This window comes from Mandrillus leucophaeus, unplaced genomic scaffold (assembly GCF_000951045.1).
Source record: "Mandrillus leucophaeus isolate KB7577 unplaced genomic scaffold, Mleu.le_1.0 Scaffold956, whole genome shotgun sequence".
NCBI classification, from domain to species: domain Eukaryota; kingdom Metazoa; phylum Chordata; class Mammalia; order Primates; family Cercopithecidae; genus Mandrillus; species Mandrillus leucophaeus.
The window spans coordinates 342,093-366,328 of record NW_012110430.1 but is presented as its reverse complement, the minus strand read 5'-3'; the positions used below and the strand labels follow the sequence as shown (position 1 = coordinate 366,328).

The 24,236-nt window shown below is 37.8% G+C and overlaps 1 protein-coding gene across 3 annotated transcripts in view; it reads right to left on the bottom strand.

Moving 5' to 3' along the window:
• Positions 1 to 24,236, bottom strand: part of EGF (epidermal growth factor) — a 107,823-nt gene that overhangs the window by 35,207 nt on the left and 48,380 nt on the right. For 2 of the 3 annotated variants that reach the window (XM_011970570.1, XM_011970571.1), the window contains exons 6-15: positions 23,342 to 23,467; positions 21,790 to 21,912; positions 20,811 to 20,933; positions 19,580 to 19,705; positions 18,326 to 18,462; positions 13,817 to 13,965; positions 8,139 to 8,243; positions 6,714 to 6,937; positions 2,808 to 2,975; positions 1,971 to 2,120 (exon numbers count right to left, since the gene is read on the bottom strand). In XM_011970570.1, the coding sequence (XP_011825960.1) occupies positions 1,971 to 2,120; positions 2,808 to 2,975; positions 6,714 to 6,937; positions 8,139 to 8,243; positions 13,817 to 13,965; positions 18,326 to 18,462; positions 19,580 to 19,705; positions 20,811 to 20,933; positions 21,790 to 21,912; positions 23,342 to 23,467 (1,431 nt within the window). The remainder of the gene's footprint in view (positions 1 to 1,970; positions 2,121 to 2,807; positions 2,976 to 6,713; positions 6,938 to 8,138; positions 8,244 to 13,816; positions 13,966 to 18,325; positions 18,463 to 19,579; positions 19,706 to 20,810; positions 20,934 to 21,789; positions 21,913 to 23,341; positions 23,468 to 24,236) is intronic. The other variant, XM_011970572.1, reaches the window with a different exon arrangement.

Genomic DNA, 24,236 nt, shown 5'->3' with positions numbered 1-24,236 from the left:
GACCAGCCTAGGTGACAGAGCATGACCTTGTCTCTACAAAATATAAAAATAAATTAATAATTTAAATAAATAATAATTTAATAATTTAAATAAATAATAATTTAATAATTTAAATAAATTAAATAAAAATAAAAACACATTAGCCAGGCATGGTTGTGCATGCCTATGGTCCCAGCTACTAGGAAGCTAAGGTGGGGTCCCAGCTACTTGAGCCCGGATGGGGCCAAGGCTGCAGTGAGCCATGATCATGCCACTGTACTTCAGCCTGGGCAACAGCGGGAGACCCTGTCTCAAAAAATAAAAATAAAATCCAGTTTCACAAGAAGATTGTTGTGAATCAATAAGAATTATTAATTTTTAAAACACTTGACCATTGACTACACAGCTTTTTAACACTCTATGTAATAAAATAAGAAATACATATAAATTATTTCAATGCATACTAAAGTTATGATGGTTAACTAGAGGAAAAACATAAGTAATTTTTGAACTGTGAGCTGAAACTAGCCTCTTTTTTTCACTGCACGTTATTTTACTTGAAAAAAAATGGCTTAATAGCACAGGAAAACTGTGCTTTTAAGACTTGGGTATGTAGCAAACATTCACTTTTCCTTAAAAATGAATGAAATGAGCCTATCACCTCGAGGAACACAGCTGGCAACAATTGTTGCCAATGTCAGATACCAAATTGCAACTAAGCTTTAGGAAGCTACTGTCTGTCCAGTTTAAGCATAGTATCAAAAGAATAATATCCAAAAAAGGCACCTAAAAGGGCTATCATAATAGCCCTCTTCCAACTGTATGTCTGCGTGAGGCCAGACTTTGTTCACAGACTTCAAGCAAGACAACACATGATAACAGATTTAACATAGATGTAGATATGAGAATCCAGCTGTCCTCTACTAAGACAGACATTCAAGATATCAATGTAAAAGAATGTTGCTCTTCTCGCTATATATTTTTTGCTTTGAAAAATAAACTTACTTCAGTTATTTTTATAAAATGTATATTAATAGATAATAAATTTATTGTAACATCAACAGATATTTCTCAAATCATGTTGTAAATTTTCATATCACAAATATTGATAGATATACATAAAAACTCTTTGAGGTTCTCAATAATTTTTAAGAGTGTACAGGGGTCCTGAAACCAAGAGGTTTGAAAACTGTTGATCTAAGGCAACAATTAATAGAAAGTTCTGAAAATCCAAAGTATCCAATTCTGATCCATGGCTAGATTCGTTTATTTTTCGTCAGTCTGTCACTTTACTTATATTTACACCATGCCTACTGGATTAAATATAAATTTTTAAAAAATTTAATAAAATGTAAATTATCTTTAGTATATTTCTGGTGGAAAGATATCATGGGGTGAATCCACAGATGCCCAGATTGTTTGGGTGCACATTCAAGGGAGACAAATCAGTACTACTGGTTATACCTCACACTTGGTTTACTCTTCCTTTTCCTCAAAGTCATATCTAGTTTGTAAAAAAGTACATCTTCTCAGGCTGGATTTCCCACATTTGTTTGACACCCTAAAGTTATTTTTTATAAAGGACTTTGATTTTCTTATTAAGACTTGTCATGTGATAAGAGATCATATACTACTACCTCTAAAATTGAGGACATAAAACTTCTAAACAAAATATCTCTGAACATTTTTGTGAGGTGATAACACTTTGAAATTTATTTCCAAGCCTGGGACTCACTCCACTATAAATGGGGAGGTGGAGGGCCTGGAGCTTAAGACTTTTACCATTAGAGGTCAATTAAATTTTGCCTATAATAAGGAACTCAAAACTCAGCAGAAGAGAACAAATAAACAAACAAATTCTTAACACTCCTAAAAATAGGAGAGCTTTTAACATCCAAAATATTCAAAAATCAGCAAAAGCATAGGGATTGATGTACAGCTGTATTTCTCAGCCAAGGTTAGGTAATTTGCTACACAGTTTATTATATTACCTGCCAACAGCTGATGACCATCCAGAGCCAGACACGTTTTCCCATCTGAGGCTTTCACAAAACCTTCACGACACAAACACCAAGCAGTTCCAAGCCTCTCTTTGCAAATATGTTCACAGCCTCCGTTTTGATATAAGCAGGGATCTGCTCCTAGTAGAGAAAAGAGGCAAATTTGCAGGTAGGTTTGAAGATGAAAAGGATGCCATTAATGCAAGTCTACAGCTTGCTTTTAGGGAGCTACAGCTTTTAGGGAGAGAAACGCAGTGTATCTAAACAGAGGGTTTATCAACAGCTATTTCAGAAGAGTTCCCCCAAGGAGCCAAGGATTCTAAGATAAGTCCAGAATGTTATTACCTTATTAGTACTGAGTAGAGCCAGTACTTTTGTTCAAGAAGCTCTTTAGTCAAATGTGATTCTTATTTCCTAACTCATCATCTCATCAAACTGATGAAGAGCAATTCAGAAAGAAGAGCTACTATAAAATGTGAAATGCTTTTTCCATTTGCTCACTCCTCAGGGGTACGGAAAGGTCCAAGTTTTGACAGAAGCTTCCACTGCCGTTGTCTAAATTGCCTGCCTTAACCCAAGGCTCTTTGAAATGTAGCAGGTAAGTAAAAGTTGTTCAAGAAAAGAAATGAAATTGGAGAGATAAAGCCCCAATTACCAAACTACCAGATTGTCTTAAACAAACCTAAATCTTAGAAAATCTTAACACCTACACAGTTAGTGAAAATTACAAAATCCCCTCCACCCCCACCCCAACTGTGTGACATCAAACAATTAAAATAGTTGCGGATTCCAGCCAAGGAAAGACTATGTAACATCTCCAGTATGTACCTGGTTTTGCCAATGGATGAACCACAACCAGTGAGGAGGGCTTCAGCATGCTGCCTTGGAGACGTACTCTATCTTTGCCAGTCTTCTTGTTTACTCTTATTACTGATGGCATAGCCCAATCTGAGAACCACACATAATCCTCAAACACGGCTACAGCAAATGGGTGACCTGGAAACAATTCAAATGTGTTCAATACATCTTCTTTGTCTTTGCAATGACTATTTACGAAAGGACCAGACTTGAAATGTACATGACATTCCTACACTAAATCAACTATTTAGCTACTCAGCAAGTTATAATCAAGCCACCGACTTACACACCTGCCTCAAGAAGAGCCCACATGAGGAGGGAACATCACCTTAGAATGGGAGCATAGTGGCATGAGGTCCCAGCAAGGCCCATTATCACCCAACATTTGCAGGGTGGGAGAATGTGGGTTGATTGTCTTCCTAGCACCATGAAGGAGGCAAAGGTGGAATTTTCCCTGTTTAGTACATCTGTCACTATATATAGACTAAACTCGAGTAACGTATCTTATCACTCTTTGCCTTAGGTTCCTACTCTTTTGAACAGCAGTGATACGCCGTAGATCAAATTCACAGGTTGTTGTAAGGATTTTTCAAAATTTGAGGTAATTGTATGAGTCTCCCCACATTCCCATCTTCACCAACACATTTGCCTGCATTCGTCCCCCACCTTCTTTCTCCTCTCTCCTTATTTAATATTGACGTGTGTCCCTGATGTCACTCTTCCTGCTTTCTCTAGGGCCTGGATCCATCAACAACCACCCCTTTCTCTAACATCTTCCCTCTCTTCATTCCACTAGCTTCGTTCCCTGTCTACTAATATCCTCTCTCCCATCTTCATTTCCTCATCCCTGTGACCCCTCTGGCTGCTCTTTGTCTCTTTCCTTCCCTTTTTAGCCAAGTTTTTGAAAGAGTCATTTATTATCTACTGCCTCCATTTTCATGCCTCCTACTGACAGTAAGTGGGCATCCTTCTGAGCCCACCTCCACCAAACCTGCCTCTCTGTGCCACTGGAACTGCCCTGAGAAGGCATGCAAGTATTAAATATGCAAGGGAATGTTTTAACGTACTATCCCAGGTGGTTAGAGACTAAAGATAAGGAGGCTCAAGTTGATGTTTTAATCAAAGCTGCTCACATTCCCACAGGCCACTCTTTTTGTAAACGAGCAATGGATTTGGCAGATGCGAATGAATGTCTTCCCCTACTGGTGGCAAACTCAAATAACTTGTGGCTGCAAAGCGCCTCCACTTATCACTGTTGATCAGGGTCATTAAGATTCATTTTAGTCTCTGGCCCTTTGTCCCAAATTAAAGCCTGAAGTACAGCAAGGGAATGTTTAACATAACTATAGTCTTTTTTATCAAGGTGAAAAAGCATAACAGAAAACTTAACATCTCAACCATTTCTAAGTTCAGTAGTGTTAAGTGCATTCACACATTGCTGTACAGCCAATCTCCAGGATTTTTTCATCTTGCAAAACTGAAACTCTATGTTCATTAAACAACTTCTCATTTCCTCTCCCACATCCCCTGGAAACCACCATTCTCTTTTCTTTTCCTATGAATTTGGCCACTCCAGATACCTCAAATAATTGGAATTGTACAGTACATGTCTTTTTGTGACTAGCTTATTTCACTTGGCGTAATGCCCTCAGGAATTAATCCATGTTAAAGCACATGTTAGAATAGCTACAGTGTTTAAACAAATACCCTACACTAGACATAATCTTTCTTATTTTTTGTTTACAGAAGAGCCACAATTGCATTTTAAATTAAGAATATCTTCAACCTTTTAAAATAAATTTTTAATGTACAGACAACATTATATGTTTTTATTGTGTACAACATGATGTTTTAAGATATATATACGCTGTGGAATGGCTGAATCTAGCCAATTAACATATGCATTACCTCAGTTATCGTTTTTGTGGTAAGAGCACATAACATCCACTCTGTTAGAAATCCTGAACTGGCATTTGGGAAGCCACCACATATATACCAGTAGATGGCACTGTAATGATGGGAATGTTACTTACACAATTTAATATAATATTATTTGATAATGGCCTTTAATAGTTGTATTAGTCATGTAATATAGTAGCAATATATTCACAATAAATTCACAAAGTATCTGCTATGCTTTTTTGTTCAAAATATGGTGCCTTCACATTCTGGTTAGGAATTTTCAAATTCCTTTCTAACTTTTTATGTCAAAGGTACAATTTTACATTTATTTAGATTATGTATTTTTTGGTTTTTGTTTTTTGTTTTTTGAGATGGTCTCACTGTGTCACCCAGGCTGGAGTGAAGCTGCACAATCACGGCTCACTACAGCCTCAACCTCCCAGGCTCAAGCGATCTTCTCATCTCAGCCTCCTGAGTGGCAGAGGGATTACAGGCGCTCACCACCACGCCCAGCTAATTTTTGTATTTTTAGTGGAGACAGAGTTTCGCCATGTTGGCCAGGCTGGACTCGAACTCCTGGGCTCTTGTGATCCTCCCACCTTGGGCTCCCAAACTGCTGGGATTACAGGTGTGAGCCACCATGCCCAGCCTGAATGATTTTTTAAAAAAATAATGTATGTGTTCTCTACTAGATTCCTTGGCTTTACAGATATCATATTTGTTTTACTCTCCACTGTATCTCCAATTCCTATAATGTCTCAATCAATACCCCTGAAGTAAATGGATGATAAAGTCTAACCTTGTATATAAGCATATCACTTATTGTGAAGTATATCTTTAACTTTTAGAGAGTCTTAGAAATACATAAAATTTTAAATTATACTTATCTTGAGCCAAAGAGAACAGGCAAAATAGGTGTCTTATACAGATTATTAGTTTGTTAGTTTCTTCCTAAATGAGAGAAACCATGTTTTTTCATCTTTCCAACCAATTTCTAACTCTCCAAAGCATCTTCAGCACTTCCCTAGCTCTCATTTTCTATATGCAATCTATTACAAAATCCTCTTATTTTATCCACAATAATTTTTAATACCATAATCTTTCATTCCATTTTTAAATGACAGTGTTCAAACTCAGGCCATCACCATTTGTTGCCTGGACAACCACTATAGGCTTCTAACAGATTTCCTTCTCTCCAAATTCCAATTGAACTCCTATACTTTACCTAAGCAGCTATCCAGAGATGCCAATCATAACATATACATTTTATGTGCAAGAACATTCAACGCCCCTCTACTAAATTCAGAATTTAAGTTTAGTCAACATATCCTGGCAGTACTAACATACAAAGACCAATTTTTGCAGCCTTATAATCTTTTGTCATCATCTATTTACCACAAGGCTCAGTTTAAATACTGTCTTTGTCATTCCCAGAGTCAAAATAAATTTCCCACTGCTTATATAATTTCATAGCCATTTTGTACTTCTTTTAACAGTTGGAATAAGCTACAATGTTTTAAAGATATTTGTGAAAACACATGACACCCCATGTAAAATCTGAAAATAATAGGAGAGGAAACTATATTAATCTTTGCACATATTACCAACTGATACTCATTCATACCTAAAAGTGCCTACAATATCACTGTTGTGAAACAACATTTTCTAAAACATAAGAAATGAAAACAGCTGAACCAAGTTCTTATTTCTAAAGGAGTTTAGAAAATTTTAATATTTTCATTCTGATTTTGGGACTTCTTGGAAAGAGAAATGATTATACAACACTATTTTTTACCCAGTATTCCAGTGTTAAGGTAAGCCTTGTAGCTCATGATTCCCTGGAGAAGTCTGTCTCTATTCCATATTCACCCATATGGCTAAGTGGTATGTGTGTGTGTGTGTAAACATATTTTGTATTTAACACTCATAAAACACTCAGTCAAGATGAAGAAATCACCCATCCCAAAGCCTCACCTACATCGTTCTGGGTAAGTGTTCGGCGTTTTGAACCATCCAGATTGGCCATTTCAATCACAGACTGCTTGGCATCGCACCAATACAACTTGTCAGTTAAGAAGTCAATCGTTATTCCATTGGGCCAGATTAGATCAGAGCTGGCTATAACCAGTCGGCCAAGGCCTTGGAGGAAAGAACTTTCAATTCGTGGATTAATCCCTGTATCCGTCCAGAATAATCTCCTTTAATCAAGAAAGCACACAACAAATAATATCTGCATGAAAGAAATTATTCTGTTCTTTCATCTTGAAAATATCAATGTAAATTACTTTATGATATATTAAAGTGGTACACTGAGGAATACAGAAGAAGAGATAGCACTGTATGTTGGACAAATAATTTTGAAAAGCAGAACAATTAACTTGTCTATGTAAAGCATCTTCGAAAAGAAATGTTTAATTAAGGCTGAGGTCATTAGATTAAAAGAGAAATTAGTTTAAAAATTGCAATAGTGACTAATCAAATAGTCATGAGTAAATAGGCTTGAGTAAAATATTCTTGAATTAGCATTTGGTACTGCACAAAGGCAATGAAATCTTGCTAGCCTATTCTGTTATGCATATGTAAAACTCACCGCATTTGTAATACTACAACATAAAGGAAAGTTCATATTTATCTGTTATCTAGTTTTATGCAATGTACTCTATTAACTCAGTTAATTTCAACTTCCATAAATCAGCTGCTGGGCACATTTATTTTTGAGGTCAATATGGTTCATATTTTTTTATTGGCCTATTTAGAAATGGTTACATTCTCACAGTTTTAATCATTTGGCTGACTCCAAATCAATTATCAACTACTATCAATATATTATCTCCCATAAATCATTGTGAAATTTCCAGTGTAAATAAAATAGGGTGGGTTTTTATCTTTGTTTTTTAATAACTAGGAATAAATCCTTTATTGTCCTTAAATCTCTAATCTCTAAATGAGAATTTGTCCATAATTCACAATTAACAGCATAGTTTTCTAACCTTTCACAATTTCAATTTTCTGTCATCTAAAATCTAGGAATGACCTATATCTTATGATTTTTCTAAATAGAATTCATAAGTCATATAATCCAAATATCCTTTTCTGCTCAGTAAACAACAATGCAAATTTTTAAAGAAAATAGATGAATGAGCTTGAGTCTAGTCGGTTAATGAATTACAGTACATTTTTCTTTCAAAAAGAAATTGAATTTATTTAAAAGAGCACATTAACAATAAAATTATTATACAAGAATAGAAAATCAAGACATTAAAAGCATGAGGAATTCATCCTGAAGATTTCAACAAATTGCATGGATTTTCTTGGTTTCTGGTTTTGGACACTAGCATGTCAACCATGAACTGTCACATGACTTCTGCAGAGCAGTGCCTTATTTTTACAAATACCTACTTGGCCATTGGATGAACAGCAATTCCTCGTGGTTGAGAGATATTCTCCTTAATGATTATTTTGGGATGTTTTCCATTTAAATCACTCCTTCCAATCAGAGATTTCCTAAAATATGTGCAAAATAAGGGAGTTTGTTATAACAACTTTACTTTTCAAACAAAAATACTCCTTTCTCCTCTTTGTGAAATGCAAAGACAGGCATTCTAAACTAGCTCATATTTCTCTCTGTTTCTCTCTCCCTCTCTCTTTCTCTCTCTCCCCCACCCACAAACAAAGTAGCAGCAATAGTCCACAAATTTTATATTATTAAACACTCTTAATTAACATCTCAATATTTATCCCAGGTAATGAAAATACCCAATGACAGGACAAGGTAAAAGGGATTGCATCAGTGGCTGGGTGAGGACATTCTCTTTATAACTTCCAATCTCCTGCTGAAACCAATGGCAGCCAGAAGCAAAGAGACTGTTAACCTCATGGGATCATGAAGAATAGGGAGACAAGCCAGCACAAGGACAGTTGGTGGAGATTTACATTGGCTTTAATTTTCTTCCATTTAATTCAAAGACAAATGGGAGTATAATTGTCCCTCGGCATCTGTGGGGGATTGGTACCGGAACTCTCCAAGCATGCTCAATTCCCTGATATAAAATGGCATAGTATTTGTATATAATCTATGTACATTCTCCTGTATACTTTAAATCATCTCTAGATTACTTATCACACCTAATATAATGTAAATGCTATGTAAATATAGTTATGTTATTGGTTTTTATTTGTATTATTTTTATGATCGTATTCTTACTTTTTATTTAATTTAATTTTTGAATATTTTTGATCCAAGGTTGTTTGAATCCTCAGATGTGGAGCCTGTAGATAAAGACGGCCAATTGTACCAAAATATTACTTGTTAATCTTTACATTAAAAGAATAACCTGACCAGGCGCGGTGGCTCACGCCTGTAATCCCAGCACTTTGGGAGGCCAAGGCGGGTGGATCACGAGGTCAGGAGATCAAGACCACCCTGGCTGACATGGTGAAACCCTGTCTCTACTAAACATACAAAAAAATGAACTGGGCATGTTGGCGGCACCTGTAGTCCGAGCTATTAGGGAGGCTGCGGCAGAAGAATGGCGTGAACCCAGGAGGTGGAGCTTGTAGTGAGCCGAGATCGCGCCACTGCACTCCAGCCTGGGCAATAGAGCGAGACTCCGTCTCAAATAAATAAATAAATAAACAACTCAATAGAATCTGGCAGGGTAGAAAATTCTTATTTCCTGATTTTTCTATTTATTTGTCAAACAAATATTTACTGAGCACCTACTGTGTCAGGGATTGGTCTAAGCATTGGAGGTACAATAGTAAATAAAACCCCTGTCTCTGTCCTTATAGAGCTCATAGTTCAACAGGAACAGAGGGAGAGGGAGGCAGAGGTGGGAGGGGAAGAGAAAGGGTTAGGTGGACTGGATGGGAAGGGGAAGAAAATGTGGAGGGCAAGGGAAGGAGGAGAGGGCAGGGGAAGTAAGAGGGGAAAGAGGGAGAGGAGATTATAACACAGCACATGAAAGCACATGCTGAGAAGGATGTAAAGAATGTAATTGGAAGACTCAGGGAGGGTGACAGGGTGGGTAGCCCAGCCAAGCAGGGATCAGAGAAGGATTCCTGGAGATAATAACAAACGAGGATGAGAAGCAGGCAGTCAGGCAAATGTGGGTGGGGATGGAAAGAGTACTCTAAGCAAGGGAATGTACATGTACAAGTTCTAAAGCACAAGACCTAAAGAATGTGGGGCAGTTATACTTGCGCTTTAGAAAGTTTGCTGTGGTTTTAGTGTGAAAGGGCAAGGCAGGCAGGAGATGATGGCGAGGAGATAAAACAGTAGCAGGAGAAATGGAGAAAACTGGATGGATTTAAATGCTAAACATGACTCTATAGCATCCCCGCCCCCTTCAGGAACAAACAAGAGACACTGAGCAGCTTCTTGGAGCAGGCGGGACCACAGGCAGAGGGGACATAAATAGGGCTAAGAAGAGCCTCCCTTTCCCCATGTACTGCCTGCTTTCCCTGTTTCCCTGCTGCAAACCAGAATATATAACCACCTTTAATTCATTCAGTAAACATCTGTTAAAGGCCTCTCACTTTGCTCTTGAGGGCAATGTCTGCATGAAACAAGCCTGCCTAGAAACACAAGGTAGGGCCATTCCCTGCTCCTGGTTTTACAAAATGCTCAGGAGACCTTCTCAGGTGGCTGGTTCACCAACTATTTTCTAGGCACTGTGTAAGGAACAGGACTCTATGCACAGGGCCCTATTCACACGCAGTATGCAGAAGAGAGGTGAAGGTAAACCTGGCTCAGTGCCTATGCTGGGTTGGGAACACTTTGCAAACTACCAACTAAAGGCAGTAGAGAATTTGAAACCATTTCTACTCCATTGCCCCTTTAAAAAGATAATTTTACTCCCGGATGAAGTGGTCATAGGAAGGATACTGCTGGGTGGAAGATATTTTAGAACTTAATGTGTCAAGTTCTGTTCTCAGACACAACTGTCACTGTGCCTCTTCCTTGGTGGGAGGAAAGAAATTCTGAGACCACTTGCTTGTGACCAGGGGAGATGAAACTGTCAGTTCTGATCTCATGATGATCTCTAATCATCTTAGAGATGAGAGATATCATCTCTAAATTCTGTTTCAGGCAGGAGTTAGGTGATGAGACGAGAATGACATAAGCCCCTGACTGTGGAGCCGTCTCAAGGCAGGATTGCTGGAATTTACTTTTATTGCTCCCCCAAGGTGTTCACCTAATAATATACTTCTATTTGATTCAGCTAGAGAGCAAATCTCAAACTCCAGTGTTGGTAATGAGAAACCAAAGACCAGCAGGGATATTTGGGTTCATGGGAGTTCAAGCATCACCTTTAATTGAGTGGTGTGTCCTTCTCTCTCTAACCATTATCTGATCGTCCCAGTGCCACTGAGATCCTCCAAGAGAAAAACTCACCCTCCTTCTAGGGTAAGAGGTGTCCTTCAAGAACCCTAGAAGAGTGATTTTTTACCTCATATTAGTTTTTGTTACCTCAAAAGAATAAGTAAACAGATAGCTTATATTTTTACCCTCTTGATTTTTTACTGGGCAATTGACTTTAGGAATCAGTATTCCTTGAGACTAAATAACAGCATTACCATTGGAATTTTCAATGTGCTTCCTTCCTACATTTAGATGTTAATTTGAATCTGTCTTTTCCTAGGCCAAAAATGAACTGCAAGCATCCCACTTTGCCTCTTTTGATTGGCTAAGAGTTACCATGTGATCTAATATTATGAGATTGGAATCTCAGTTATTTAAATCCAATTTCTAGGTAATATCAAGGTTTTCAAACCATAAACCTCTCATTTCCAGACAAATTAAAGGTTTTCTTTTAGCAGCTGCCTTTAGAACCAGGAGGACTTAAGAAGGGCTTGTTATTACTGAAGCCAATGAACAGGGGAATTTAGGGTCTGATTCTCCAGGAAACCAGTGGTGCCTGTCTATCTCCTGAACGCATTGCCTCTGCAGTCGGTACCATGGTGCTATTAATCAAACATTGTTAAAATTAGAGGTCCCTTGTGAATGTGGGGAAATATGAGAAGACTTGGCATCCTTAGTGGACCCGAGAGTGGTTGACATCTGTCATCTTGATCATCGTTTACCCTTCTGAGCACAACTATGTACAGCTCTGTTATTATACACAGCTGACATTTAAAATATTCTTTTAAGTAGGTTCAACACAGAGGAGGTCATTATTATGATTTTCATAATTATTACAACTGAAGTTGATTTTAATTTGTCACATGACTCTGAGTCAACCATATGTTAAATCCACTGGTTTGGGGCGGTGGTACATCTCTGTGACTATTAAGAGAACATGCTTTGCAAATGGCCATCCTTGGGTTCCAATTACAGATCCATATGGTACTTATTGACTGCTTGACCTTGGGAAAGTTATTTTCTCTCTCCAATTATCAATTTTCTTAATCTTTAAATTGGAGATAACAAAACTTACCTTTGGGGATTTAATAGTGTCATGGATATAAAGCACAGTATCGGGTGCATTGCAGTTATTCAGTAAATAAATACCCAAATAATAAAGAAATGAAGGTATGATTAGATGAACAAATGAATGAATGAAAGAAAATATGCTCACCTTGGATGTAAAAGGGTCATGTTATTGATAACTGATAACCACATCATACACCTGGTTGATTTTTTAAAACCTGTTTCCCATGGATTATCCTGATTAAAAGAGACATTCTGGGACATAAAACGCCTACCCCCAAGCATAGAAACCCATTCCCTGGGACTTCTCCCTCTGTGTTGGAACTGCTGATTTCACAGAATTAAAACCCTCATTCTCCCTTCTTTTATTTTACATGGTTGCATTGGTACCAGATGTTCAGGATGGCCACCATTTCACTTTCTGGTTTTCAGTTGCTCTGAGAATATATCCCAGAGCACACTGCATCTCTAATATTATCCTGGGAGGGATCTACGGTTAGCAGCTTCTCTTGTAGTTCTGTAAGGAAGTGGGCTCTCATTAGCACACATAAGGGAAAAAGCCACTTCCTTCCTGCTTCCTGCCATTCAGTTCTGAGGTTCATGCAGGCCACATACACACCAAATACAGGAGCCCTTCCTGCAGCTCTGAGAGTAGGGTTTCACAACTGCACTCTGGTTCTGTTTTTTCCCACAGAGGGAAGTATAGAGCATCCCTCTTATCTTATCTCATGCACTTTCCTCACAACTCCAGCTGAAGTTCTCCTCCCTCCTTCATGCTTGTTTAACAGGGAGTCAACATTCTAGTCTAAGATTTGTCACTTGCATGCCGAAGCTCATTCCATGGTGGTTCCCTTTGGGAGTGTACACCTGTCATTTGGTAATTACTTATGTGAGACCCTATGACATTTCTTGAACTGCTATTTAGACCAAAAATTTGTATTAATTATTTTGCTGGGGAAATATACCTTATCTCCCCAGCTAAACTAAGAACTAAATGAAAAGATGGAGCACATCTTAGGCTCCTTTATGTCTCCCATGTCACTGAGGAGAAACCTTATTTCCATAGCAGATGCTCAGAGAATGCTTATTGACTACATTCAGACAGGTTTTGAGTTTCCCTGATAACAACAGCCTGAACACAGCCTACTTTCTTTTTATTATTGTACTTTAAGTTCTGGGATACATGTGCAGAACGTGCAGGTTTGTTACATAGATATACATGCGCCATGGTGGTTTGCTGCACCCATCAACCCGTCATCATCATACATTAGGTATTTCTCCTAAAGCTGTATCTCCCCTTGCCACCTACCCTCCAACAGGCCCCAGTGTGTGATGTTCCCCTCCCTGTGTCCATGTGTTCTCATTGTTCAACTCCCACTTATGAGTGAGAACATGCAGTGTTTGGTTTTCTGTACCTAACACAGGCTACTTTCTTGGTCTTCAAAATCCTTCCACGCACAGAGATGCAATCTTGATGAAAGGAGGAAGCGGGGGAGTGTGGACAGCAATGGTGGCCTCTTTTCTCCAATACCAGCCAGATGCCTAGCAACATTTTTCTGTGTTCATAGTGGATGATGAAGCCAATAGTGTTGCCTATCCCATCACTCCCATCCCACACAGCTTAAAACTGAAGCAGAAAACATACCCTCTGTCTGTCCAATAGAATCTACGGCCAATCCAGTCCACAGCAAGACCTTCTGGCACATCTACTCCTTCCTCAATAAGCCTTTCTCGCTGGGAACCATCCATATTAGCTCTCTCTATCCACTTCAGGGCTGTATGGGCAAAGTATATCTACAAAAGAGAACACAGGCATTTCTGATTTTTTTTTAACTAATGTGGAATGTATACAAATGGCACTAGTCTTTAGGTTGTACAGTGTGTTAAGAGTTTGACTTTGGAGATAGGCACACCTGCAACTAAACTCAAACTAGGCTGCTTCCCAGATATGTGTAACCTTAAGCAAGTTATTCAATGTCTCAGAATCTTTGTTTCCTCATTGGTAAAATGAGGATAATAATACCAAGCTCATTTTATATATCTCCTTAGCCATGTATCTGGCACATATTGTTATTGCTATTGGTAATTTAGTAACCCTTGATCACTGGTCAATGACATAGCCATCATGCATGAACTACAGTGGCTTCTGAAAGGGAGCAATGATTTTCAATTAATGAGGGCTACAAGCTGGGCTCAGTCTGTAACACCCCACTTCTCTGCAATCAAGAGACACTTAGTCACTGCAGGTCAAAACTGGTTCCCAGTTTGTCACTTATTTGCTTGATTGTTTATATCCAATCAGATGCCACATAATGACATTTTGGTTGACGACAAACTGCATATACGATGGTGATTCCATAAGATGATAATGGAACTGAAAAATTTCTATCACCTAGTGATGTTGTAGCATTCATAATATCATAGTGAAATTATTGTTTATAAGTTAGTGTAGCCTAAATGCTCAGTGTTTGTCTACAGCAAGGTACAGTAATATCCTAAGTCTCACATTAATTTACCACTCACTCACTGACTCATCCAGTGCAACTTCCAGTTCTGCAGGCTTCATTCATGGTAAGTGCCCTGTTAAGGTGTATCATTTAAAAATATCTCTTATACCGTATTTTTTACTGTACCTTTTCTATCTTTAGAGACACAAATTTTTACTATTGGGTTACAATATGGCTTACAGTATTTGGCATAGCAACATCCGCACAGGTTTGTAGCCTAGGAGCAAGAAGCTAGACCATATAGCTTAGGTGGGTGTAGCTTACACCATCTACGTTTGTGTAAGTGCACTCTACGATGTCAGCACAATGACAAAATTGCCTAATGACACACCTGTCCTTAGTGATACATGACTGTAATTTCATTTTAATTCATCCATCTTGTTCAACAGAAGATTTCTTGCCTGTGCAAAGTTCTTTTTCAGTCTAGTATGCACCCTGTCACACAGGTACAAGAATTTCCAAAAGCCTGTTTAAAAATGACCCAAAGCAATATACAGATACAACGCAATTCTTATCAAATTACCAACATCATTCTTCACAGAATTAGAAAAAAAAATCCTAAAGTTCACATGGAACCAAAAATAAGCATGAAGAGCACAAACAATCCTAAGCAAAAAGAAATAAAGCTGGAGGCACCATAGTACCTGACTTGACACTATAAGGCTGTAGTAACCCAAACAGCATGGCACTAGTATAAAAACAGACACATAAACCAATAGAATGGAATAGAGAACCCAGATGTAAAGTCATATACCTACAACCAATTGATCTTTGACAAAGTCCACAAAAATATATACTGGGGAAAGGATATCTTATTCAATAAATTGTGCTGGGGAAATTGGAGTGCCACAAACAGAAGAATGAAACTGGACTCTTATCTCTTACTATATAAAAATTTAACTCAAGATGGATTAAAGACTTAGGTGTAAGCCAAAACTATAAAAATCCTAGAAGAAAACCTAAGAGAAACTCTTCTGGATATTTGCCTAGGCAAAGAATTCATGACTAAGCCCTCAAAAGGAAATGCAACAAAAACAAAGATAGACAAATGGGAATTTATAAACTAAAAAGCTTCTGCACAGCAAAAGAACTAATCAACAGAGTAAACAGATAAAACCTACAGTATGGGAGAAATCAACAGAGTAAACCTACAGTATGGGAGAAATCAACAGAGTGAACCTACAGTATGGGAGAAAATACTTGCAAACAATGCAGTTCACAAAGGACTAATATCCAGAATCTATAAGGAACTCAAACAACCCATGAAGAAAAAAACAAATAATCCCATTAAAAAGTGGGCAAAGGACATAAACAGACGTTTTTCAAAAGAAGACATACAAGCAGCCTACAAACATATGAAAAAATGCTTAATATCACTAGCCATCAGAGAAATGAAAAATCAAAACCACAATGAGAGATCATCTTACACCCATCAGAATAGCTATTAATAAAAAGTTAAAAAACAACAGATGTTGGCATGGATGTGAAGAAAAAAACAACTCTTATACATTGGTGGTGGGAATGTATATTTGCAATTCTCTAGGGAAAAAATATGGAGATTTCTCAAGAGCTAAAAATAGAATGACTTTTTAATCCAGCAATCCCACTACTCTGTATCTACCCAGTGGAAAAGAAAGTATTATATCAAAAAGACACCTGCACTTGTATGTTTATCACAGCACTATTCATAATAGCAAAGTCATGGAATCTAAGTGTCCATCAATGGATGAGTGGATTTTTAAAATGTGTCTCATATATACAACAGAATACTGCTCATAAAAAAGAATGAAATCATTATGAGCAGCAACATGGATGGAACTCAAATCTTTATACTAAGTGAAATGACTCAAATAGAAAATCAAAAATTGCATGTTCTCACTTATATGTGGGGGCTAAACAATGGGTACACATGGACATACAGAGTGGAATAACAGACAATGGAGACTGCAAGGGTGGGAGGGTGCAGTGGGGGGTAACAGATGAAACACTACCTATAGGTACAATGTTCACTAGTCAGGTGATGGGTAAATTAAAAGTCCAGACTTCACCACTACACAATCTATCCATGTAAGAAAACTGTACTTGTACCCCTAAACCTATAAAAATTTGTATATATATATATATATATATTTAAAGAGCTATGGGTCAGTTGATAATTTAATGATAGCATTGTAGAATTTTAACTGTCAGTACACATATGTACATAAACTTACAATCAATAATGAGACTATTCAGAAAGTGGTAAGTCATTAAATAATGGGTTACTCTTCTTTCTAAATGAAATAGAAAAGGTTATGTTTCATAAATACAAATAGGGGTACTTCACTCCACTAGGACTGTGCTTCTCAAACTCTAATGTGCATAAGAATCACCTGAGAATATTACTAAAATGCAGATACTGATTTAGTGGTCAGGTGTGGAACCTGGAGAACTGCAGTTCTAATAACCTGCAGGTGTTGTTGACACTGCTGGCTCAAAGATCACAATCTGAGTAGCAAGAAAATAAGAAAATTAACCCAAGAAACAAAAACCAGCCACCTGACTTAAAATTCATTCTAGGTCTCCATATTCACCTGTTGTAAGAATACTGATTCTGCAGGAATAAAACTAGTTTGGTAATAAATGAATATGGAACTGCCTTTTTTGTATTAATTATTTTTTTCTGTTATTGTAACTCTTCTATGGAACCATATAGATTCAGGTCAGGGAAAAGAAAGAATTGTTTGCTAGCATTCAATCGCAAAATTTTAATTTGCAAAAACACTTCTATTCGGCTACCAATCCATACCTATTAAATATAGAATCAATTTGCTTCACTTTGTTTCTTTTGGCTATTTACCAGACTGCTTCAAATCAGGAAGAAACAAAAGCCCAAAGTTTAAAAGCTATTATGTAAAAAAAATTATTAATAAAAGAATTAATGTACCACATAGTAATAACTAAATAATTATGCAGGGGAATTAATAACTATATAAATTTATCATTATTGGGTGATTAATCTCCAAAAGACACTGTAATATCATTTCAAGCACATTCTAACCTAGCACACATACAACTAAGAAATTAGAGATCAAATGGCCAGCTGATATAGAAATTCTAAGTTACATACAAAACTCATATAAAATATTTATGTAAATAATGTTATTAGTTAGATTGCCATTCCCACATGAACTATACAACTTATGTTCCCTGATTTTCATGGTTAAGAGGTCACTGAATCTCCTCCCCCAGAAGACATATGTAAAACACAAATTACTAATCCATACTTCCTATGCCCCAAACCCAACCTTCCACTCCTCTCACTATCAGCAAGTAATCAAAAACCTGCTTATGAAGCTCCTTCTATGTGCATGACACTGGGCTAGTCTCACATCCTCATCTCCAAAGAGGAAACTAAACTGAAAATCCTGTGTAATCATTTCCAAAAAAACAGCTAATCGCAGCAAGGACTAGGGTAGCATTATGATAGCAAGAAAGTCCTTAAAATTTCTCAAGTATTACTCCAATATCTATATTTAACTTATTCTGGGCCTAATCATTCAGAGCTTAGCAGAGGATTTTCAAGTAGGTCAGGTCATTTGTTAGTATAAAATCCTCTACTCTGTCCTTAAAGCATGTCCACATCTGTTCAAGCAACAAAACCATACCTTATTTTCCACAGGGTCATGATCTAGGGCATAAACCATTCCCATCTGCTGGCTGAGCAGAGTTCCATAGTCTGTTCCATCAAAATGCATGTGTCGAATATCTTGAGAATTGGCAAACAGCAAAAATGGTTGTGGTCCTGTTAATCAAATTTCAAATACGGCTGAATTTAAAACGTGCCTTAAAAACTAAGAGGCATGTCTTACTCTTCCCTTTCATTGTAACTTTTTACTCAATTTCTACAGTGCTTGTTTTCTTAATTTCCCTCTCGTGTGGCATAGGTGAAGACAGGCAAGAAAATGCCTCTTCCATGAGGTGACATATTGCCAGAATTTCATCTCTGGCTTCTTCCCTCTCCAGGTCTTTGCTTTTAAAAGCTACTTACTTATTGAAAGAGCCAGCATTAAATAACCAACACCATAGCTAAATGATGCAAGTCTTAGGGTTATACATCTTCTTGATTCACACATACTGAAACACAAATATTAGTAGATTACATACACTAATGTCTGAATAAGTAACTTTCCCTGGCCTGGACACTTCTTGAAGGGAGGCATGACGATTTGAGTTAATGGCAAATGGCAAGACCCTTGATAATTTGAAGGATTTAGATTATGCTGTATTAATGAAGGTCCTGAGAAGTCAGCAGTATTAGGGTCTCACTAGGGCAAGGTGTACAGGATCATCATTATGTGATAGCATTATGGGCATTATGTTCTAAAAGCATAATGAACCTTCAGGAGATATTAAATCAATTTGGTATAAATCTAGAATTTCCATGGCTGTTGAAAGACGCAAGAGATGTAATATCAGAAGACAAAAAAAAAAAAAAAAACAGTTGAAGCATAGAACTTTATATTAAATTTTGACATAAAAAGGACAGAATTTGTCAGTGTTATGATTATATTCACTGGAGAGATAAAAATCAAATCAATCAACAAATACTTATTAAATGCCTCTTAATTATAAAGTGTTTTAAAACTATTCTTGTCATGACTTTCTCATATACTAAAAATATCCTATCTGATATTATGGCAAATCTTTGCTGGATGCTAATTAAGAATAGAAATATTCTTTAAAAGCATGGTTACTAGTTATATTGTTATTATTCATATTATTCATACTTACAATGTGATTTGCTTTTCTTCCATTTCAAAAATACAAAACCATAAGCAATTAACTTTCCATCTTTCTAAACAAAAAGTTTTCATGAATCTTTTTTCAGGGACACAGTTCCAGACAACCACAGCACTAACCTGAAGCTACACAGCTTTTTTTATCCAGTTGTAGGTCATACCCAGGAAAGCAATCACATTCCCAGGATACTGGGCTGAGAGGAATGCAGAGCTGGCTACATCCACCATTATCGGGTGAGGAACAACCTACAAAAACAATCGCTTGGTAATGATGCTATATCACCCAAAATATAATTATTTTTCATCAAAGGATAGGGGTGAGACAACCGTTTGTTGATTTTTTTTTTTTTTTTAGATGGAGTTTCAGTCTTTCACCCAGGCTGGAGTGCAATGGCGTGATCTCAGCTCACTGCAACCTCCGCCTCCAGGGTCCAACCAATTCTCCTGCCTCAGCTTCTCAAGTAGCTGGGATTACAGGGACCCACCACAATGTCTGGCTAATTTTTGTATTTTTAGTAGAGACGGGGTTTCACCATGTTGGTCAGGCTGGTCTCAAACTCCTGACCTCAGGACATCTACCTGCCTCAGCCTCCCAAAGTGCTAGGATTATAGGTGTGAGCCACCGCACCCAGCCTATATGTTGATTTTTAAAAATATTTCCATAATCATTCATATGACTGCAATCAAGGTTATTTTTCAGAGATAAAAATCAAAATGTCACAGTACCCTCCTTCCCTATAACCCAACATCTTGGATGTTAATCCTTCACATTCCAGCAGCCCTTGTCCTCTTATTCTACCAACAAGTTCAGGAGCAAGTGCACTGGCAGCTGGCTAGAACAAAAAATCCATTTGATGAGTTTGGCAGCTGGTCTATGCTAATTCTGAGTTACATCCAGTTATCTATATACTTAAGTCTCTATGATGATAAAAGTAGAGAGGTGTTTATTAGGTGCAAGAAACAGACTAAGCACTCTGCATCTGAAGTCTCGTTTAATCGAGGAGGCAAGTATCAGTATCTCTGCAGTGGAAGAAACAGAGACCAAGAGAGGGCAAGTATCTAGACCAAAATCAGAACTGCTAGTAACTGGTAATGCTACCTCAGGGCTGACACACCTCAAAGCCCTTGCTTATAACCACTACACTATGCTGTCTAAACAAAAACAAAAACAAAAAAGCCAAAAACCCGACAAAACTAAATTTAAATCTATATTAATCTGTTGTATCAATATCTTTCAGTATACATTATTGGAAAATCGATTCTCCTTTGACAACAAGAGCAATTTTTAGATGTCACTGAGCAAATGTATGTTTTCAAACAAACAAAAGGTAAATAAAGCAAATAAACTCACCGCTACATGTTTTCCCATCTCTCTCAAGCACTGAGCCTTCAGGACAGAAACATAAGGGACCTTCTGATGTCAGAACACAGTCATGGCTGCATTCAGACACATTGCTTGGACAGGAAACAAGTTCTAATTAATAAAGAAAAAGGTCAAGATTAGTGTTAAATCAGGTTTGTAAAAATTTATTGCAATCAGTTTCTAATATTGGTAATATTGCCAGGTGATCCTCCTGCCTTGACCTCCCAATGTGTTGGGATTACAGGTGTGAGCCACTGTGCCTAACCTTAATTTTTTAATGTATAATAATGGCATTGTGGTTATGCCTGAAAATTAACTGGATATTAAATGAAAGGAAGGAATTATAGTTAAGTTTTTTAGATATAATAATGCATCATGATTATATTTTTTATGAAATGTAGCACCCAATAGCTATTTTTAAAAATTAAAATAAAAAAGAGATAGACAATGAAATATAAGGTAATACAAAGAAACAGGAAAATATCAATAATAAATAGATGATAGATGATTTGTTTCCCAACCTTAGAGATTCTGCTTTGATAGGTCTGAAGTAGAGTCCAGTCGTCCATGGTTTTTGTTTTGTTTTGCTTTTTGAGACAGGGTCTCACTCCATCACCCAGGCTAAAGTGCAGTGGCTTGATTTCAGCTCACTGCAGCCTCCTCCTCCTGGTTCAAGTGATCCTTCTGCCTCAGCCTTCTGAGTAACTGGGACCACTGGCATGGGCCAACATGCCTGGCTAATTTTATTTTATTTTATTTTATTTTTGTATTTTAGTAGAGATAGGGTCTCACCATGTTGCCCAGGCTGGCAGTCATCCATGTTTTAAAAAGCCAAACAAAATAAAACTCCAAGGTAATTATGATGCACACTGCTGATTGAAGATCACCAACCCAGATCACAGCCACCTTAGAAACATATTGAAAATGAAGAAAAATAATGCAATAAATACTTGTTGCTATGACTTACGATGACATCGTTTCCCATCAGGAAGCAGAACAAATCCTACAGGGCATGTGCAGTAATAGGATCCAGGGGTGTTTTTACACCCAAGAGTACAGCCATGATTCCAAAAAGCACATTCATTAACATCTGCACAACGACAACAGCAAAATACATTCAAATGGCTATTTTTGAAAATAAGTTGTGCTATCACTAATAAGTCATCACAACATAGGGTATCTCACATTTGTATATGCTGTAATTGATCATGGAAAGTCTGTTTTCCATACTCTAGCAAAAGGTAAAATAAGTCAATTCAATGATGATGAAAGCCATTTCTATTCTGTCACATTTTATGCATTTTGTTTTCCCTGAGACAGAGTCTGGGTCTGTCACTCAGCCTGGAGTGCAATGCCACGATCTCGGCTCACTGCAACATCTGCTTCCCAAGCTCAAGTGATCCTCCCACCTCAGCCTCCTGAGTAGCTGGGACTACAGGTGCACACCACAACCCTTGGCTAATTTTTGTATTTTTTGTAAACATGGGGTTTTGCTATGTTGCCCAGGCTGATCTTGAACTCCGGGATTCAAGTGATCTGCTTGCCTTGGCTTCCCAAAGTCCTGGGATTACAAGTGTGAGTCATCACGCCCGGCCCAGCTTATACTTTCAAACACAGATTTTCATATTAGAATTACCCTTGGAAAAAAGGTAGTATTATTTCCTTTGAAAAGATATACCATGCCATTTAACTTAGGGATTCTTGAAAGCTCTTTACAAGCTTAGGACATTTTCTATTGTGCTCTTCACCCTTTAAGACTGATCAGAGCCCTTTCCCTAAATGTGAAAACCTTCTCCAGCAGTTTTATTCTGGCTGAAGCCCCGGCCTTCCAGCTCACTGTTCCTATGCCATGGCTTTCACCCACTGGTCCCACGTAAGCAAGGGGTTATAATTAACAGGCAGATGCTAGATTTACCTGAGGTCTCACCCCAGCTAATTCCACTGGATGTGTGCTGCAGCCATTGGATTATTTTCATCACTAAACTACTGCACCTTCCAGGAAAAAGGATATAGTTTTTCTCCTGGGTTCATTGCACTTGATCCAGAATCTGACAACAGGAGGATCCCTAGACAACCAGCCTGATTCAGTTTCCCAAGCTTCCTACTAGATCTTTTTGGGATAAGAGTCACATACTCTTTGAGAATCTTATGATCCCTATGAAACCACTCCCCTAAAAATGTACGCATACTGAAATTTTGCACACAAACGCAGAGGTTGGTAGAATCCACTTAGAGAATCCCTGCCTTATATCAACCCCTAAGCATCCTCTCAGATTATTTGATCTAGAAACACAAGATATGAAGAAGATAGGGAAGTATTACAAAGGCTTTACAAACAAGAAAAAATAAATAAAAAATAGTCTTCAGAGGTTGTGCGGGGGAGGGGGAGAATGGACTTGAAGTCGATTTTCCATTGAGGTTCTGGCTAGCCCACTGAAGACAAGCCACTGGCTCAGCTGCGCATTCCTCCCCTCAAGCAGCGACTCTTCCATTACTTTCACAGTACTTTCCGTCATTACCTTCACAATACTTCCGGTCTCGACTTAAAGCGTATCCCTCTGCACACGTGCACAAGTGTGACTGGGCGTCTTGCCCACACACAGTGCTGCTGCAGTTTCCTTTCCTCGATTTGTGAAGTTTCTGCTCTAAAAGAGAAGATGCTTTATTTGGAGTGGAGCCGTGTTTTGACAGAGGACACTGCTAAATCTCTTCCTGATTCTCAAGAGGTCTTATCTCTTTGCAACGTCTGCAGCCGCATCTCTCACGGATGCAAACTTAGCCAGAGCCCAGATTCCCCAGCATCCCAAAGCCCACTTTTTTCTCCAATTGTATTACTTCTCCAACACCTCTCAGGATTGGGCGTCCTGAGTAGCTGGAGATGTCATTTCTTAGGTTGCGAATGCTAAACACTACTTATTAGCTTTTTCATTCTAATTTACTTTTATCACAAAAAAGCAAACAAATTCTGCAAATGAAATAAATGAAATAATCTGCTTAAGAAATTAAAACAGATTCAAACCTAAGAATACTTTTTTTTCTGAGACTAGGTCTTCCTCTGTTGCCCAGGCTGAAGTGCAGTGGCACGATCTTGGCTCACTGCAACCTCAGACTCCTGTGTTCAAGCGATTCTCCTACCTCAGCCTCCCAAGTAGCTGGGATTAAAGGTGCACACCACCACATCCGGCTAATTTTTGTATTTTTAGTAGAGACAGGTTGACCAGACTGGTCTCAAACTCCTGACCCCAAAGTGTTGGGATTACAGGCGTGAGCCACCATGCGTGGCCAAGAATACTTTTTAAGTGTAATATTTATAGGTTAGATATGTAAGCTATTTAGCTGTTTTTAATATCATTATTTAATGAACATCTTTCAGACTCAATATATACCATTGCTATATCTCTGCTCCTCAAATTT